The following is a 20,195-nucleotide window of genomic DNA, read 5'->3' on the forward strand; positions in this document are numbered from 1 at the left end:
AAATTTTAAAATAATGTGGTAAATTTCTTAAAATCTTCTATTCTTATATGAGGGGAAAAAAAACAAAACCTTCTCTATGATGATAACCTGAACTAGAAAGCTTATTTACATTTTCCATTTCTTACTAAGCAACAGGCTCTACATTACTTTTTTTCTCCAGTTAAAACTGAGCATGCGCAGAAAAACTCATTCTAGCTCAGAAAATTTTCAAGCACCGAAATCGTTCTCTCGCTATACGCTTCTGGAATAAGCAGCCTTTCTTTTGACAGATGTTATAAGATGGTGTTTGAATTGAACTTCTGTTTCTTATCTTTGAAATAATTGTAAGTAAGTTTTAATTGATTCATAACTCTTTTTTATTTTGAAAGAGTTTATATTTTAAGGAATAAAACTTCCTTTTATATGGCTAAAATAAGATAGTTATTGTAAGTAAATGGAGGTTTGTTCTCCAGCGTAGCTGTATTGGAAGTTTAATGCGTGGTTCTACCGTGAATAAAAAACTCGTTAAGTATTGTTTGCATTTTTTTGGGGGGAGATGCGAATGTAATATTATATATAATCAATGTTCACTCAATTCAAATGATGTTGTAATTGAAACTATTGCAAATTTCCTTTTAAGATTTATAGTTAGATGAAATTATTCGCAATTAAAATATATCCTATGGGCATGGAGTAGTGGAGAAAAGAAAAATTGATGGTTGCTTTTCCCACACCTTGGTAGTGAAATTTTTTCTCATGCTGCTGTTTTGAAATTATGTTGTATGTTATTGTCAATTTATAATTATATTGCTTACTTATTTTATATTTTTAACCGTGCTACATAGAATTCAACATGTAAAATCCTAGAATGATTAGTAAATGCATTTTTTCACAAAATCCATTTGGAGTATTATATTTACTGAAAAAGTTAATTCTACAAAATATTTTCAAGATTACCATGATTCTATTTAGGGAATAATTTAATCCTTCAGTTATTTTAACTGTTATGTGTACATTGACATTATTTCTGAAATGTTTTTCTGTTGGTTATATATTTATTTTGGATTGGATCTGTTTTCCTCTTAATATATCCATTGAAAGAATTCCACTCCAGTTCTATCCTCCTAAGAAAATGAAATAGTTTCACATAAAAGAATGCTATTCTAATTCTATTATATTATTAAAATTCTGAATCATTTATTATATATGAATAGAAATGATATAAAATGTTTTTAATGTTTAATAACTGTTCTAAATCATTATAACATTTAATCATTAATCAGTATAATATTTAATAATTTGAACTACATAAATTATGAGTTTTTTGTATTAATTACAAATGAGAATTTTGAATATATATATACTAATTAAAACCTGTTCATTTCATTTAATAATCGAATAATTTCTTCTATTATTAAGCATCAATCTTGTTTATCAAAAATAATAAAATTGATTTTTATAAAACTATTTTTTTTTTTAAGCAATTAGATACTTACGATTTTATGCGCTAATTATAAAAATTGGTTACAATTTTCAAATGTCACTGATATAAAATTCAAATTTTTAAAAAATGAACAAAAACAAAGATATTGTTTATGAAAAATAAAATAAAATTTTGGCAAACAATTTATTCATAAAATGGTAATGCAAAATCTGAGATGTATCATCAACACATACCTGTTTACTCCCAACAATGAGTAGTCGAATGCTAATCCAATCTTAGGCTTAATGATTTGTAGCTGCAATCAAAAAGTTACAACTTGGAAAATATTGTTAATAAAGAAAAATAAAATTTATTAAGTACTTACATGAATGTCAGAGATATTATATAATTGGTTTTATGTAATCCATTGGTAAACTAGAAATATTTCCATGCATTTTAAATTCAAAAATTAATTTGTAATCCTAAACATGTGCAAGTTCTCACTGGTCTGCTATAGGAAATTGACTGGCCCCAGCAGCAAGTAATTCATTGCTTGTTCTCGAATAGTAATGGCGGAAGGAGTTAGTGTTTCAGGCCTCTGAAACAAATGTATTGTCTCCTCAGAGGCTCCAATAGTGTCTTGTTTCATTCCAAGATATGCTAAATAGAATGTGAGAACTGCAATAAAAGTTGCTTGGATTATATTTGGCAAGAAATTGCCCTAAAGTAATTTACATGCTGATGATTTCAATGGAAATTGAACCGAAAATAACTGAAGTAGAATATTTATATTCCGTTATATTAATTAAGAAACATAACATTTACTTTAAGATAAAGAACTTAGTTTAGATAAAAGTTATTTATTTTAATCTGTTATTATTATTAACAATTAAGTTTAGTCAGAGGGAAAAATTGGTGAGAAATGTAAATGTATGTGGAAGTGTGGAGAGATGTTTTTTACATCTGGACTTTATTTTTATAATATGTAGATAATGATATCTTTTATTAATTTTTCAGCACTGTATAGTTACTTCAAAGCTTTTATTGTAATACTTTTCTGCTTTATCCTCTTTATAATAAGTATATTTTTATTCAAATTGAAATATTATTTTTCTTCAAATATTACTTATGTTTGAAAATTGTTAATATACATTGCAGGACTTTTTTTTCTTAACTCCTAAAAGTTAAATTTTTATACAAGATGAAGTCAATATTTTTTAAGAAATTATAAATGCTATATTATTAAAAATTAAGCTCTTGCTGTTTATAGCTATTTTGATTTTAAAAGATTTCAAAAATCAAAAAATATTATTGCAAAATGGAAAGAACAGGAAATACATAGATTATCATTTGTCCTATAACTGATATAAAGGTATATTTTTGAAATACTTTTGTAATTAATTCTTATGGAGAACATTCCTTATATATCTATACTTTCTAAAATATTAATCAAGAAAAATTGTAAACTTATAATATTCTGTCTGTTAATAAGAAATCTGTTCTTATTCTGTCTGCAAATCAGAAACTCAGCTATTTCATAGTAAATTAGGCAACATAAATAATTAAATAGGGACGTTCCAAGACTCGCTTTATGACTAATTTATTTATTTTAATATTTTTTTCTTCATTATTGAGATGCATATGTACTATATATAGACTTTGAGATGTCAGGGAACCTTTGAGACAAAACATTTGTGCATTTGTTTCCCTTTTTAAAATATGAAGAAAGGGCAAAAATATATTATGCCCTGTATGTCATTTATTTACTTCCTTCAGCTACTCTTAGTGATAAGGATCAAACAAAATAATACATTTTGCCCTTGCACCAATAACAATCAATACACTTTTAGCAGCTCGCATCATTATTTTAAATTATTTATATGCTTTAATTGCCCATTCATTCATCCCCCCGTCTCCTCAATACATGCATCCCATTTGTGATGTGTATAATGATTCTTTCTTGGGGAAGGGGGAAAACTTGCATAATAATTCTACAAATTTTTAAAGAAAAACACAAGTCATATTTCAATTGTTTAATGAAATCGAAAGATATTTTCTTGTTTATTTAGAGTCCTTGTAGTAAGAAAATGTTTTCAGCCTTTCTTTTGTTGAGATTTAAATGTTAATTTTAAAGTTTAGAAGTTAGTTATGATAGAAGAGAGTTTTATTTTTTATTTTTGAACAGAAATGAAAGTTAATGATTAATTACAATGCTTAACAAATTCTTTGGAAGGGGAAGCAAATGATTATTAAATATAGCATTTAGGTAGAATTTTTAAAATATTTTTGGAAAATGATGGAAATTGTTTACCTTGACAAAAAAATTCTCTTTAATTACACATTACAAATCTATTAACATTTTGTTAGGCAAAAAAAAAAGTATTTTGTTTTTGTTTATAGCAGAATTTTTAAAATTACCATCTAATTTAGAAGCTTTTATTCTAATGTGTATAATGATTCTTTCTTGGGGAAGGGGATAAATTTTACATAATAATTCTACAAATTTTTAAAGAAAAACACAAGTCATATTTCAATTGTTTTGTGAAATAGAAAGGTACTTTCTTGTTTATTTAGAGTCCTTGTTGTAAGAAAATGTTTTGAGCTTTTTTTTTTTTTTTTTTTGAGATTTAAAAGTGAATTTTAATGTTTAGAGGATAATTATGATAGAAGTGAGTTTTATTTTTTTATTTTTGAATAGAAATGAAAGTTAAGGATTAATTACAATGCTTAACAAATTCTTTGGAAGGGGAAGCAAGTGATTATGAAATATAGCATTTAGCTAGAATTTTTAAAATATATTTTTTTAAATGATGGAAATTATCATATACCTTGACAAAGAAATTTTCTTTAATTAATAGGTTTTTAATATGACATTAACATTTTGTTAGGCAAAAAAAGCATTTTGTGTTTGTTTGTAGCAGAATTTTAAAAATTACCATCTAGTTTAGAAGCTGTTTTTCTTATCTCTGTGTTCTCTAGACTTTTATCGACTTAGCATGTTAAATGGTCTTCCAATATAACAAATTACAATACAATTCACTTAAAATACTAAGATTTTAGATAAATAACGGAATTCATTCTGAAAGTGAAATTTTGCTCTTTATAGATTTTAAATTTCTGATAAACGACACACTAAGAATTATGACTCCAGTAATGCTGTGTGGGTAGTTCTAGTAAATTAAATAAGTTATAAAAACCACTCTTTTGTAAATCTTCTAAATAATTTTGTTTTTAATTTAAATTTTGCTGATATTTTATTTATTATTTCAAGTGTGTCATTTCGAAACTGATTTTTCATATATTCTCTGCCCTTTTGAAACTCGTATATAAAATTAAAATAAAATATTAAATTCATTAATAAGTAATTTATTGATTAGTAATGACTTCAAAAAGAACTAAGTGTACATAATTTGAAAACTATCCCCAACACAAACCAAATGAAAAATCAACTAAAAAAAATTCATAATTAAAATTAATTGTCTCTCAAACTGGAAATTCCATCTTTGCAATTGTGAAACAAGTGAACTTAAATAAAAGAGCATAAACATATTTAACTGTTTTGATTTTAGTTTTTTAAATGCTTTCTTCAGTTTTAAATCTTATATATTTTTTTTATTGAGATTTTTTTTTTTTTTGTGTGTGTGTGTGTGTAAGTGAATTTACAGATTCTAAATTAGACACATGCTTATTTCATGAGTAATTACTCGCTAAAACCAATTTTCAAAACTTTAATTACAAATAATATTCTGAGTTGTGTAATTTAGTTACTTTCTAAAGTAACTGTTATTTTGTAGAATATGATTATCTTTCAGCATACATATGAGTTATTTCCCAAATTGCAGCATTGATTCAATCTTCCAAAACTCACAGAAATGATTCCTGTAAACTGTACAGTTTCGAGCTCATAGAATTCCTCCCCTCCTCACCTCTCACAGCTTTTTCCATATTACTAGTAAAGATTATTGTTAAGAGCTTAATTTCTACTATTACGAAAAGCTATGCTAATTAAAAATCAATCGGTTGTTCTTTAATTTCAGTATCCAGAATTACTGCAACACAAAAGTGATTTTTCCACCAGCTTAATTATATTTTTTTAGTGTTGCCAGTTTTGTGCTATACATATTTTTTATAAAGTTAAAAACTGTTTAATGATATTATCAAGCACATTTTACTGCAATAATTTTCATTGTTTTAAGTGGTTATCAAAGCATTGCCATTGTTCTTTTGGAGCTTCCATCCATAGTTTTAATGTTTTAGTTAATCATAAATATGCCTTCAGTATATATAGATAAACTATGTTTTCTTTCTTTTTTTTTATTTATTCAAGCCATAAATAAGAAGATTTTGTAGATTGTTTTTGCATTTCTTTAATTTTTAGCAGTTTATCCGATAATATCACAGTTTAGAGAGAAAGATAAATCAGCTTGAAATAATTCATATTTTTGAAATAATTTCATATTTTTGTTTCTTGTGCCAATGGTACATTTAATTATATAGGATATATCCATTTAATGTGAAGAGTTTTTCTCTACTATTTATTTATTGAAGGAGTTAAATTCTACCAAATTAAAACCGTATACCTCTAACGGAACTCATTGTTTTTGACGGGATGTAGCATTTCTTCTAGAATTGGCAAATTTGATTCAAACATATTTGATAAATGAAATATATATTTTTCTCCCTTCTTTTTTTAATATATAATTAACCTAATATTTACTATTTTTATGCAATAATTTGAGAAAACAGTTTATACAAAATATTTTTTTATTACATCAGTCAAAAGTACATTTTCTCTGCTCCCATTTTAAAAAAGCATTTAGTAACACATTTAAAAGAGAAATTATTTCCTTGTGATGTGTGCACTAAGAGTTTTTATCAAATGGGAAGTTTGATAAGGCATTTACTAAACCATTTGAAAGAAAAACCGTATGTATGTGATTATCTGCAATAGAGTACTGTGTGATGCAAGAACATTTTTAAGAGAATTTTGATGACGGAAATGAGAGAAAATTTGAATGATTTTTGTTTTTGTTTTTTAAGTTGTAAAATTAAGTAACTCTTTATTGAAGCAGAAAAATATAGCTTAGTTGTAGTTTATGAAATGTTTAATAGAATTTTTTTTTTGTCATGAAGTAGATAGTGAATAACTTTTCTTAATCTCGTTGAGGACCATGATCACATATCGCTAATCACTCAATTCTCCCTTCACGGCTCAAGGCTAGATATTTATTTCGGATGTTATATTAAATTTTTAAACAAAACTAAATGACTGAAATTTTATAAACTGAAATTTTATGCAACTTTCATTTGTAGCTTTGTTTTCATGCGTATAATTTTTGTTTCCGTGGGCATAGTTAAAAGCTGAGTGTTTGGCAGTTTCATTCATTCATTTTATGTTGTAGTCTTTATATTAATAAATATTAAGTTGTAGTATATTACATACGTTATTTGTAAAATTGAAGTCATTATATGAAAATGATGATTTTATGTGAATTTTTTTATAAAATTAGGCCTAACTGCGTAAACTGCGTTGCCCCATGGTGACGCTCTACTTCAGAGCGTTCCGGACCTGTGAGAGAGCTTCGTTATCTACGTCTTACTTCTGAAGGGGTTAAATTTTGCAAAAGTCTGACTGATTTTTATTGATTCACACAAAAAACCCCGCATATCAATGACTTTAGTAAAATGTCTTTTTGACAGAGAAATTTAAGTAACTGTTACTTATGTATAAAAAAAATAAGAGAAATGAGCTCATGAGATTTATATTGTATAGCATTTCCTTGAAGAAGACATAAAAACGATCTAGCTGTGCAAGTGTATAGCTTTGTATATTTCTCAATGAATATAGTATGTATTGATGGAAATAAGGGGGAAAAACCCATACGGTTATGATTTTTATGTTAAAAAATTCTTATCTGGGAAGAAATGTAAGCTGCTGGCACATTACGGAAATTACAGAGAGCCATCAAGTGCAATCTCTAGTTTTAATCACTGGAAAGAAAAATAATCTGCCTGAATGAATACAGGGTATTTTCATGCAAAATAGAAAATGCTCGTCGAAATATTTGCACCTTGAAAAATGAGGCAATCATGAGGCTGGCGCTGAAAATCAGAATTAACCCTCCTTTTGAATTCAGATTACGTCATACTGTTAATATAATAAACGAATTCACATAAACCTTTTTTTCTTTTTATTAATTTATATGGGAAATATATTCCAAAATAAATTGCCTGTCATAAAATTTACATAAATTTTACCTGAATGTGTTTTTATGTGATAAAAATTTACAATATTTTTTTTTATTTCAAGTTGCTAATTAATTATAATTAGTAAATGTTAATAAATTTCAATTACATTTTTTACATGCTTTTGGTTTGAGATTTTTTAAAAATCTATTGAACAAGCAGAGACAGATTTTGTTTATGCGGAAATTCTAATTGCATAAATTCTTAAAAATTTGCTAATTTTTAATGCTAATGAGAATTGTTTTAAATGCGCAATAAAAAAAGTTTTGCAACAACAACAAAAAAAAAAAAACAGAAGCAGAAGAACATCTCAAAATTATTACATATTGCATTAGATATTTTTGTGAACTACATGAAATTATTTAATGGACAATATTAAAAGAAAAATAAATGAAAAATAATTTAGTTGAACTCCTGCTGAGTAATCTAAAAACTAAATTACTGTCTATTTCGAAATCAGTTTTTTCCTGAAGTACAATCGAGCAATCATATAGCTAAAATCAGATTAAGCTTTATAGGAACTTTTAAGCAATGCATCTTGGATACCCCCTTTTCCTTCTCTATTTTCAATAACTAAATATTTCTATTTATTTTATTTCTACACACATAGTTTCAAATAGGAAATTTTTGCTCGCTGAAATAGCAAAACTTTTAATTATGATTTATGATTAAATTTGAAAATAGATCGAATAGCATTCCGAAATTTAAACGATACTTGATTTTAGTTTTAATTAGATTGAATGCATTGTCTTTGCAATTTAAACGAAAGCATCGTATTAAATTATTTTGAAAATATCGCAAATGTACCGGAAGTTGTCTACCTAAAACTTTCTCGTTACTCTCTGATAACAATATTATACCGAAAATGCCATTCATATGGTTATATACAATAGCTCCGAAATATTAATCTTTGACGTGAATAATCAATTTTTTTTTTTTTTTTTTTTTGGATCTCTCGTGTCATTTTTGTCAAATTATTTTGACCCTATCATGCAGTTAATAGTATCCGAAAATCGATTTGTGTTTTAGAAGCGTTTCTCCCAATCGATTGAAACAAAACTTTAACACAAAACTGCCCCAACAGTCACAAAATCTTTTACCAAATTTCGTATATTTAAATCAGTGGGTTTTGAGTTAAAAAATTTACATATTCCTGAAAGACAAGGTCGACAGACGATCAACACTTTGTTGAATTTGGTTCAGAATTTCATGTCTTCTACACTATAGATGTTAATTCTGATTGCCGAATTTTATCTATCTAGCTTTCTTCGTTTTGTAGTTATAGTGTTAAGTTATATTCTAACAGACGGACTTCCTCTACACATATGTTGGTCATAATTGGATAAAAATCTACAAACGACAGTGTAAAGACTGTAGACCAAATCTTATCTTTCTAGATCAAAGCGTTTTTGAGTTAGCTTTGTCACAGAAGGACGGTCGTACATTTTTAAAAATGTGTTTTCCGAACTCAGAGAAGTCGAAAATGTGGAGATAAAATTTTTAAACTGCTTAGAAGTACTTAGAAACCTAAATATCAATTTTTTTTTTTTTTTTCCCTCTCCGATATTTTCAAAGTTATTTACTTGACCTATTTAATAATATGACCCTACATATAAATGCTTAAAAACAAATAATGACGTAACATGAAGTATAATACAGAGTGAGTTCATGGAATTAAAGTACACTGAAAGAAATAAAAACGATGTCTCATAGCAACCGAAATTTTTATTGTTCTTTGTTTCATGATAATAAATTTTCTTTAAATCTAGCATTAGCTGTAGATAAAACATTTTTTTTCTTTGCATTATAATTTACTATATTGTTTTTCATCATTTAATTCATAAAATCGAGAAAACATTTCTTCATCTGCTATTCAGTTAAGCTTTAAAATCTTGTTTTGTATTTAATAATCAGTTTAGTAACAGCAACAACAAAAAAAATATATCTAGTCTTTATGAATACATTTTATTGTATTTTTCACCTAAACAAGGTTTAGTTGCTGATTACTTATTTTTTTTTAACAAAATGAAAAAATATTTCAATTTGGAATTCTAGCTGAGACTTTACATTAACTACATACTTTAAAAGTTATTGATGGATGCAAACCTGATTTCAAATACTGCAGCAAAAAATACAAATCAACTCCAGAAATGAAAATGAAATTGCGGCAAAGTTGCAAAGGCGAATTCGAAACTTTCTAGTACTTTCTGTGGTGTGAACTTAGCATTTTTACTGAACTTGCTGTGAGTATATGTAATTTTGACGCATTTTTGCTGATAAATTGAACCCAAAATTTGGCATGGAAGTAAACATTGTATTAACAAGATCGCATATAAAATCTCATTAACTGAAATGATTGCGTTTCCATGCATGTGAAATTACAGACCAACAGACGACCAACCGTTTGACACATGATTCAAAATGTGATAAAAATCTGTATTTTAATTGCTAAATATGTGTACTAAATTTTATTTATTTAGCTCTTTACATTTTGCGTTTTTCACTTACACTCACACAGCCTTATTTCCTCTGAATAGATTTCATTCAAAATTTCACAGAAATCTAAAAATTTGGATCATAAATCGATACACGAAATTTCATCTTTCTAGCTCAAAACTTTCGTGAGTTATCGCATTCATAAACAGGCATAATGCATAAGAAAACTTATTGGAGTCTAAAACCTAGACATGCGTCAAAATCTCGAATTCGAATTTTTTTCATGATTACAATACTTCTTCTATACTTCGTAGGAAGGGGAAATATATAATCATACTGAGCCTTTCGTCTGACATTGCCGAATTCAATATTGATATATCCGCTTCTTGCACATAAGGTCATTTTTTACAAAAATTTGCTTGTCTTTACACATTGCTTAACATTTCTCACCTTTAATAGCACTGGTAATTCCTGTAAATGCTAGCTGCTTTAAAGAAATATCTACTGATACATTTGATGAAGAAACATTAAGTATTTGACTTATATTAAAGTATAAGAGGATTGGGGGAGATGATTAATGTGAATTTTCTAAGAAATTTTCTTTGAAGGAGATTTGACGAAATTGTTGCTCTGTTAATCATCTGAGAATAAATTTCTTAATATGTGAAATTTCGGCTGAAATAAAGATTATATTTGATGTTTCCATTTTATTAAAAAGTGTTAACCCGAATTTATGCAGTGATTGGATTTGGAAGCATTTTTCTTTTTCATTTCTTAAATATTTTGATTCTCTAATCTTTTCATTTTACTGGCTAAGTAGATGTTACGAATTTACTTCTTTATAATTTTGTATTAACGGAGCTTCAAATGTCGCCACGGTTAAATATTGGCGCAGTTCTATTAACCCCAACATCTGCCATTAAGTATCAACAGGTTTTTGTCTGAAATTTCGCAAACGGAACTTCACTTATATTTTAATTTCCGGGAAGCTTAATTAAAAAATTTATTTTTATGAAAAATTTGCAATTTCCTGAAATTAAAAGGCTTTTTTTTTTAAACTGCAGTGCGAAAAAATAAAACATTTGCAACTTTTTTTCTGTGTGTGCTTTTTTATCTTAAATATAAAATATTAATTTAATCAATGTATTAATTCGCATTTTCACAAGAATATTTAAATTTTGTGCAGGCTGTCAAAAAAGTATCTGAATGCTATTCTTTCTTCCGAAACTAATTATTATATAATAAAACTGTAAATGCTTGTCGTTGTAGAAATAACTTCACTATAAGTAAATGGAAGGGGTCGTCTTCAAAATTAGATGTACACAAACTCAATTTTTTCAAACACTCAATTTTCAAATATATATTTAAATTCACCAAATTAAAACAGCTTGAATACATAAAACATTTTGTAATTTCAAGTAAATGGTTAATGAGTTAAACAAAATTTTATTTTTTAATTCCTAATATTCCTTATCAGAGACCCATATGACAAGCTTTTTGTCTTTTTAAAATCTGTAGGATTTTATTCCTTGATTTGAACTCATTGTCATCGTTTCGTTGTGATTTTTTGTAATTTATCATCGTTTTAGCAATTGTTATTTTTGAATCATTTTAATAGAAACTGTTTTTTTAAACTTTGAACTAGAAATAAGTTTCTTTCGCGAAGTATAACCTTCAGATTGTTTCTTGAGCCATAAAACATCAAACCAAACAAACAAACAAAAAAAAAAAAAAAAAGCTTGATCAACTTGATAGCAGTCCCTAACAGCGCTGCAAAACGATCTGTTCTCAACTGCAAAATGTCGTGTCAGTTGCTGAATTGTATTGATAACTAGATGCCACTTTATTGTTTTTGTTGTTTTTTCATTCTTGCTCACTGGCTACATTGAAGAAACAAAAAGGATTTTATGTCTTATCAACGCAAAAAAAAGTGTGTTTCTGTAATCTTTTATATAGAAATTATATAATTTGCAAAACCTATTTCTATTATTTCGTTAAACTTTTTAAAAAATAAAGATAATTGAACATAATTCAATGCATTACATTTTAGTTCAATTGTCTTTAAAGCAGTGTATAGCTTTGGAGTATTTCTGCAAATAGAATTGCTGTCATGAGCATTCAAATCTCGAAAATGCACTTTTTCCTAAGGATTTCCACAATTTTAGCCACTACTGTGTATATACATGTGTCAATCCTTGCCGCAAACGAGATATATAGAGAATACAGAAATTACCACTGAATGAACATGGATAAAATTGTATAATATTAATAAGAGAAAAAAAATTCTCGACTCAAAATTTCAAATAAACAGTATAAATATTACTTTTCATAGTTACAATTACAAAATGATGAAAGTTATACAAATATTGTTAAGATTAATTTAATCAAACCTCAAAACCTAATAATGATAGAATATTTTTTAATAGTCATCTTTAAGAATGCTACTTTAAATCCATTAACCTTGTTAAGCAAGAGAAAATAATGCACAACAATAATAAATATCACCATTTCACCCCTAGTCATCAACATTGACATTGCAAGTTTAAACATAGGAGAGGCCATAATATAATTTTTCGCTTTTTCATCATAATTTTCTTTCAACAATGACGTAAACGCGCAGTCTTTTTGACTTTATGGCGTTCAAGGCATCCATAACCCTTTTGTCGTACTTCTGCTACGCAACTGATGCTATTAAAATTTATATAAATGCAAAATAAGCTTCATATTAAGTTTGGGTCAGAGCTATTTTAAAGGCGCATGTTTGACATTTTTACTTTCCCGTATACGTACATACGAAGAAGTAATATAATAATTCGTCAAAAACGCTTTGAACTCGACAGTTGAAATTTGGTATACGTTTTTTACACCAAATTTGCTGATTTCTATCAAATTTTGAGTCAAATCTGTTCAAAGGCAGTTCGTCTGACCGACTGTTCAAATATAAGTTAACACGATAGCTTCCAAACGAAGAGGACTAAATAGATAAGCTTCGGTATGCACATTTGACATCTATATTGTGAAATCTGTCAAAATTTGAACCATATCCAACAGCGGATTGATTGTCTATCGGTCTGTACTTCCAGAAATATGTAAACGCGATAGTTCAAAACTCCAATGACTTAAATTTGTGTAGTTTGGTATGAGATTTTATTTATTAGAAGTGAAATCTTTTGTTCAATTTTTGGTTGAGAAAAATGTGTCGAACGGCTTGCCAGGGATTTATCGTCAAGGATGACACAATAAATTCAGTAAAAATGCTGAAGTCACGAAGTTAATATTTCGTAACTATATCTTGACTTGAGACTGAGCGAGAAAGTTTTGTAAAGATCACTCGCCCTTTTCTTTTACAATTAACTCAGTCATTAAGTACTGCTGCTGATTGTTATTAAGATATTATGTTTTTTGATATGTAAATTAGATAAGAAAGAAATAGAAGTTGTGCTTAAGTGGGTTTCTAGCTATTTAGTTTGGACCCATGTAATTTATTATTCATTTTAGAAAATTTTTCATCAAATTGCTCTTAGAAATCAATTTTATATTAAATTCAACACAGAAAAATGAACAGTAAGAATTGCTTCTAATTTTTTCATTTTTTTAACATTAATCACTTTTGACGCTCAGCTAGTTCACCGAAGGTATTGGTTTGATTTTTATACCAAGTAAATCTTCAGATATATTTCGTCCATGTTTCCGCCAAATTGGCAGGCATTAAAATCGTGTTATTTTAATTGTCTTACTTATGTTCTCTTCATTTTGTACAAGAACCTTTCTTTGGAGACCAGTCCCGTAATCTCATAGCGCTGTTGAAAACGTAATTATGCGATTCGTCTATCATTTAAATATTGCGGTTGTGTAACTTCATTCGTCTTGTAAACCACACGGTTATTAAATAATCCTTCTTATTTAGCTTTTAATAATTGAAGGAAATCAAGTGATTAAAGTGTTGATGAAAAAATGGATGTATACAATGGAAGAATTTCAATATATTTCGCACTCTTGTAAAGAAATTCATATATATTTTTTTATTGTTGCTACAAATATTTTATTCTGGATTTTTCACCCATTCTTTGGAGGAAAAAATTTAATGAATTTTTGGATGGAGGATTTTTCTTCCATCCAAAAAATGGAATATTTTCCCTCCGTTCTTGGCTTATTTTCCTTAACGTGTAATTATTTGTTTAAAGTTTGCTTTTAATAAAATTCTGGAATTTGCAGATATGCTGTAAATTCAAACAGTATTTATTATTCAACAGTTGAATTTGCAGCGAAGCTTTATCGCCATAACTAGCAATGGTGAAAAGCTTATGAAATGTTTTCATTTATGTTGCTCATTTTTGTAAAATAATTAGATGCGAAAAAAAAAAATCGTTCTTCATATAGCTTTCTTATTGTAGTAAACTAAATTTTATATTCAACTTGATTAAATTTGTTGAATAATCCCCTGAGATATTATAAAAAATATTTTGTAGTACACGTAACACTTCAATACTGAACAATTCTGTTTGCTATATTCATATTTTTAAAAACTTGTTTGGTTTCAGGACATTTTTTTCTGTTAATTGAAGTGTGATCATTTCCGTTTCATCTTTAAATGGGATTTCCGTTTCATCTTAAGAGAGATGATAGAAAATTAGGGAAATGAATAATACAATTTACAGAGCGGTGTAAGCCTTCTAAAATGGTATCGGTTATTTGACTGTCAAAATTTGAAACTCAAAAATATTTATGTTGGTTTTTAAGACCAAGTTGCTTTTAAAACCATATTATAAATAGTTTTTTGATTTGTTTAACTTGTTTTTATTATTAATAAAAAATATGAGGTGCATTAACCTCGTAAATAAATTTCAAACAGTTTTACGATTAAAGAAAATATAATAGTTATGTAAGTTCAAATAATAAATAGTGGGTTAATAGTAGAGTATAAGAAAGTGGTAGATTTTTTATGTACCGGGTGCGTCATAAATTCGTGCAAATTTTAAAAAAATCATAATAAAAAAAAGTAATTCTCTAAAAAAATTGCGGTTTGAAGGAATATGTTCAGAGAGCCTTTGGATTTCGTTATTTCCATTAAAAAATGTATTTAAAAATGACCGATAGATGGCGCTCATACGGTCATACCGAGACGGTTTATGCAAATCAGGAAAACAGAGCACAGTACAATTATAGTACATTTTATTTTAAAGCAACAGATGCTCAACATGACCGCCACCACAAGGTATTAAGCAAGTGAGGCGCATCACTACGCCTATTACAGCTGCTTGTAACATGTCGGTATCGATGCAACTAATGGCCAATTAAATGACATCTTTCAGTTCCATCAAAGTGGCAGGAGAGCCCCGGTAGACACGAAACTTCAGGTATCCCCACAACCAAATGTCCGCTCGAGAAAGATCTGGCGAGGGCCACACATTCTTACATTCTCTGCTTATTACTCTGTCCTCAGTGAATGTGTCTAGGAGGAACGTCTTAACGGAACTATCAATGTGGGGCGGGGCATTATCTTACATGAAGGTGATGGAAGATAACGCACGTCTTTGCTGCAAAGCAGCCACAACGTGGTCTCGCAAATGCCTAAGATAGTGTTTTGCAGTGAAGGAACAGGTTTTCTAACTGGATACAGGACAACGCTCTTCAAAAAAGAAAGGGCCTAGAATGAAGGACGCAGTGAAACTGCACCAAACAGTCACATGTGGAGAATGTAGTGGTTTGGTCGTGTACACACGAGGGTTTGATGCTGCCCAGATACGACTGTTTTGCGTATTGACGTCATCATGCAATGAAAAGTGGGCTTCATCTGTCCACATGATGTTCAATAACCGTTGTGGTTCACGTTCCATTTGTGCGAGCACCCATGTTGCAAAAGCTTGTCTTTTCTCGCAATCTGCTGGCAACAACTGGTGAAATGCCTCTATTTTGTACGAATGCAGCTACAAGATTTCGTGCAGAATGCGTCGGATTTACCTTTCCGGAATTCTTGTTATTTTACCTGCTTCACATGCACTGGAACTCCCCGTTGAAGTCTCGGCTGCCACATTTCTCATGACCCTTTGGACAACAGGAACGCGGTCAGTACAGACGGGTGGTCTGCCAGTTCGTGAATAATCCTCTAATCTTTCCGTTTCCTCAAAACAGCGAACTAAATTCAATATCCCATTCAATGAAATTAGATTTTTCTTCGCCTTAATTCCTGTCACCGTCCGTAACTGTCGCAATGCTTTAGTCTCGGATTCACTGTTGTAATAGAACAGTTTAACCACTAATGCTCGATCCTGTAGCGATAGCATGCTACTGACGTCGAATAACAGATCCATTTCCAGCCTTGTGTTTTATAGATATACTGATTTGCATAAACAGTCTCGGTATGAAGTTTGAGCGCCATCCATTGGTCATTTTGAAATACATTTTTTAAAGGAAATAACAAAATCCAAAGGCTCTCTGAACGTATTCCCGCAAACTGCAATTTTTTTCTAGCATTACTTTTTTTATTATGATTTTTTGAAGTTTGCACGAATTTATGCCGCACCCGGTACTTTTATTTCATTGTATGCAAAGTATTGAGAGAACTTTAGGTTGCCTTTATATTTCGCATATCATTCATGAATATTGCAAGTATTTTCTTTTGGTTGATAATTATAATTTAATAATGACACTTGCACTAATATCCGAAAGAAATTTCTCAGAAATTATATCAAAATAGCCACTTTTGATGACCTTCTGGCCCGCAGAGAATACTGACTGTGTTTCGTCCCAATTCAGTATTTTATGCATTTCTTAATGTTTATGATTTTCTCAACACAATACTTTTAAGTATCGAATTGTTGCAGACATTACAGCCGCGGTATTTCAGAAGCATTGTGTATGAAGTTCCATGCAATCGTAGTGCTATTAAAATTGGCTCCAATGTTTTCTAACATTTCTGATACTGTAACTTCACTTAGCTATATCTAAAGCACGCTACTCAAGTATTAAAGCAAAATTTTTCTTCCTGATATTTCAAGTATGAAAACACAGTATTGTATAGTTGATGAAACAATGAAAACGATTTGAAATTTTTGCAACAAAATGTGTTATTAAAAATTAGACTTAATGTTATACACATAATACATATTTTAATAAATTGCAATACATCATTAAAATATTTTTATTTAAAGTTTGTAGTATTGAAATGTTGTTATTTTTGAAGATTTAACTTCAGGTATAAAGATTAATAAAATTTTCTTTTTTCAGGTTATGGCAGAAACGGAAACAGCAACAATACAGCTTATAAATCATCAAGATTAATTATATAAAGAATAGAAGTTTAACAATTCCTGTTTGTTAGCCAATACGGTTAAGGTTAAATATATGCAGTTACCGCTCTGCTTTTCGACAAGGCTGCAGATCTCATCAAACTCAATGATTGAGAAAAAAGACTATTATGTAATGCAATAAAAGCAAGTAGTCCTCTGAAAAAAATTTTGAAAATATTCTGTCGATTCTTGTAAAATATATATCATGCACAAGCAGCATATCTAATAGATACCTTTGCCAATAATAGTTTTTTTATGTTTTAACTAGATAAAAATCACGCAGATCCAATTTTTTTTTGCAAAAGATTTTTTAAGAAGCACACTTTAATAAGGCATGTGAAAGAAAAGACAATCTATGGATCATACAATATAAAAAATTTTCTAATCTATGCACTCAAATTTGGAGTATATGCAAGCTTACGAAAGAATTCTGCAAAATGTGTAGTGAAGTCTTTTCTTCGCAGGAATATATGATACCACAAATCTTGACGGATATTAAAGAGAAACCATTTGTTTGTGATGTGTGCAACAGAGGGTTCTCTTTTCGAGGAAGTTTAAAGAGACATTTAAGGACGCATACGAAAGATAATCTGTGTGCTTGTAATGTGTGTTATAAAACATTTTCTGTGTTAGGAAGTTTAAAGGACCATTTACGGACGCATACAAAAGAGAAACCGTATGTTTGTGAGATTTGCAGTAAAGCTTTTTATCGAAAAGGAAATTTAACGGCCCATTTACGGACGCACACGAAAGAGAAACCGTACATTTGTGAGATATGCAGTAAAACATTTTCTCAACGATCAAATTTAAAGACACATTTACGGACGCATACGAAAGAGAAACCGTATGTTTGTGAGATTTGCAGTAAAGCTTTTTCTCAAAAAGGTGAACTAAAGAACCATTTATGTATGCATAAGAAAGAGAAACCATATATTTGTGAGATATGCAATAAAGCGTGTTCTCAAAGAAGAAGTTTAAAGATACATTTAAGGACGCATACGAATGAGAAACCATATATTTGTGAGGTATGCAACAAAGCGTTTACTCTAAGAGGAAGTTTAAAGATACATTTAAGGACGCATACGAATGAGAAACCATATATTTGTGAGGTATGCAACAAAGCGTTTACTGTAATAGAAAGTTTAAAGATACATATAAGGACACATACGAAAGAGAAACCTTATATTTGTGAGATATGCAATAAAGCGTTTCCTGGACGAAGACACTTAATGATACATTTAAGAACGCACACGAATGAGAAACCGTATGTTTGTGAGATATGCAGTAAAGCGTTTTATGTGCCAGGAAATTTAAAAACACATTTACGGACGCATACAAAAGAGAACCCGCACGTTTGAAATTTATGCAATAAAACTTTTTCTAGTGGATGCTTTTTATGGAAATATTTTCCGACACATACGAAACAGGAACCTCTGTGTGTAATAACGCATTTAATGCAAAAGGAAATCACAGCCCCATTTCCCGATCCATTCTAAAGAGTAACTACATGTTCGTTGTGTTTGTAATAAAATATTTTCTGGTGGAAACGTTGAAAGGAGATATTTATTGAGGCATGCATAATTAAATCCACATATTTGTAGGATGTGCAACAAAGCGTTTTCCTTGCGAGCAAATATGAAATTGCGTTTATGGGTTCATATGAAATAAAAATATGAGCAATAAAGCATTTTCTGAACCGGTGAGTTGAAAGACACATTTATTGACGGATACAAAATTACACATTTATTTCCGAATATTTCTCGCCGAAATATTTCGGAAATACTTATTAACGTATACGATGGAGTAACATTGCGAGATGAACAACGAAGGGTTTTTCTTTTTCCTTCCCTTCCTATAGGGAAATTTCAAGGCGCATTTACTGATACAAAAGAGAACCTTATATGTACGATTACTTGCAACATAGCTCGGTATCGAAAAAAAAATTTAGTCGCACTTGTTGAAACAAAATTATGTATATGCCATTTTTTAAAAAATTTCCTATAGGAATAATTAAGAATTTAATGAAGTATACAAATAAACAGGAATTATGCATCTGTGTAGCGTTTTGTATAGATTTTTCTAATGATGCAGATTTTTGTCGGGCAATTCTAAGACGTTTAATAGGCAGCGCATGCACAGAAAGGGACTGATTTATGTTTGCCATAATTTCATAAAATATATTCAGGCATTCCATGCTTGGCTATAAATTGCTGCTATGGCGTCCCCCAATTCTCCCTTCCCATTGCGTATCGTATTAAAATGGGGGATGTTTTCAAAAAGAAACATGATAAAAGAAAATGAAAGGTCAAATTCAGAAAACTAAAGAAAAAAAAATAATAATGGGGGGGGGAGGGGGGGAGACTCGCACGAGACAGAACAAACAGAAAAAATTTCGGCATTAATCTATAATAAATGGTTAATATTTTCAGGCAAAAAATAAATAAAAAACCGTCAAATTTTTCAGACGCATGCGCAGTTAGGAAAAAAAAAAAAAATACAATAAAGCGTTACTGTTACTGTTGCAATAAAGCAATGTTACTATTCCGTCGGGACAATTACTTGCCATTGACCGAAACAACATTTTTCAGCTTTTCTACTTATGCGCTGCCTACTGCCCTAGTGTAAACCCGGCTTTAAGATGTTATTTTTTGGCTTTCTCAATCGAAACATGGCCAGACAGTTTAGATTGACTTTTATTAATTCATAAAAAAAAAAAATCCTCCTGATTTGTATGCTAGTAATAATTTTTCACACACAAATAATTACAAAAATTTAGGAAACATTTTCTAACACATCAAATAGAAAAATAATATTTTTGAGAT

At 29.2% G+C, this 20,195-nt stretch overlaps 1 protein-coding gene across 2 annotated transcripts; it reads left to right on the forward strand.

Moving 5' to 3' along the window:
* The first annotated feature begins 200 nt into the window (after window positions 1–200).
* LOC129976314 (gastrula zinc finger protein XlCGF7.1-like) lies at window positions 201–18,761 on the forward strand. 2 transcript variants are annotated; one of them, XM_056089817.1, is made up of 2 exons: window positions 201–323; window positions 17,312–18,761. In XM_056089817.1, the coding sequence occupies exon 2, from the start codon at window positions 17,811–17,813 to the stop codon at window positions 18,729–18,731; it is 921 nt and encodes a 306-aa protein (XP_055945792.1). In that variant the 5' UTR covers window positions 201–323; window positions 17,312–17,810; the 3' UTR covers window positions 18,732–18,761. The 2 variants fall into 2 exon arrangements, with proteins under 2 accessions (XP_055945792.1, XP_055945793.1); XM_056089818.1 differs by having other exon boundaries at window positions 292–327.
* The last annotated feature ends 1,434 nt before the right edge of the window (window positions 18,762–20,195 follow it).

This window comes from Argiope bruennichi, chromosome 7, assembly GCF_947563725.1.
Source record: "Argiope bruennichi chromosome 7, qqArgBrue1.1, whole genome shotgun sequence".
Taxonomy (NCBI): domain Eukaryota; kingdom Metazoa; phylum Arthropoda; class Arachnida; order Araneae; family Araneidae; genus Argiope; species Argiope bruennichi.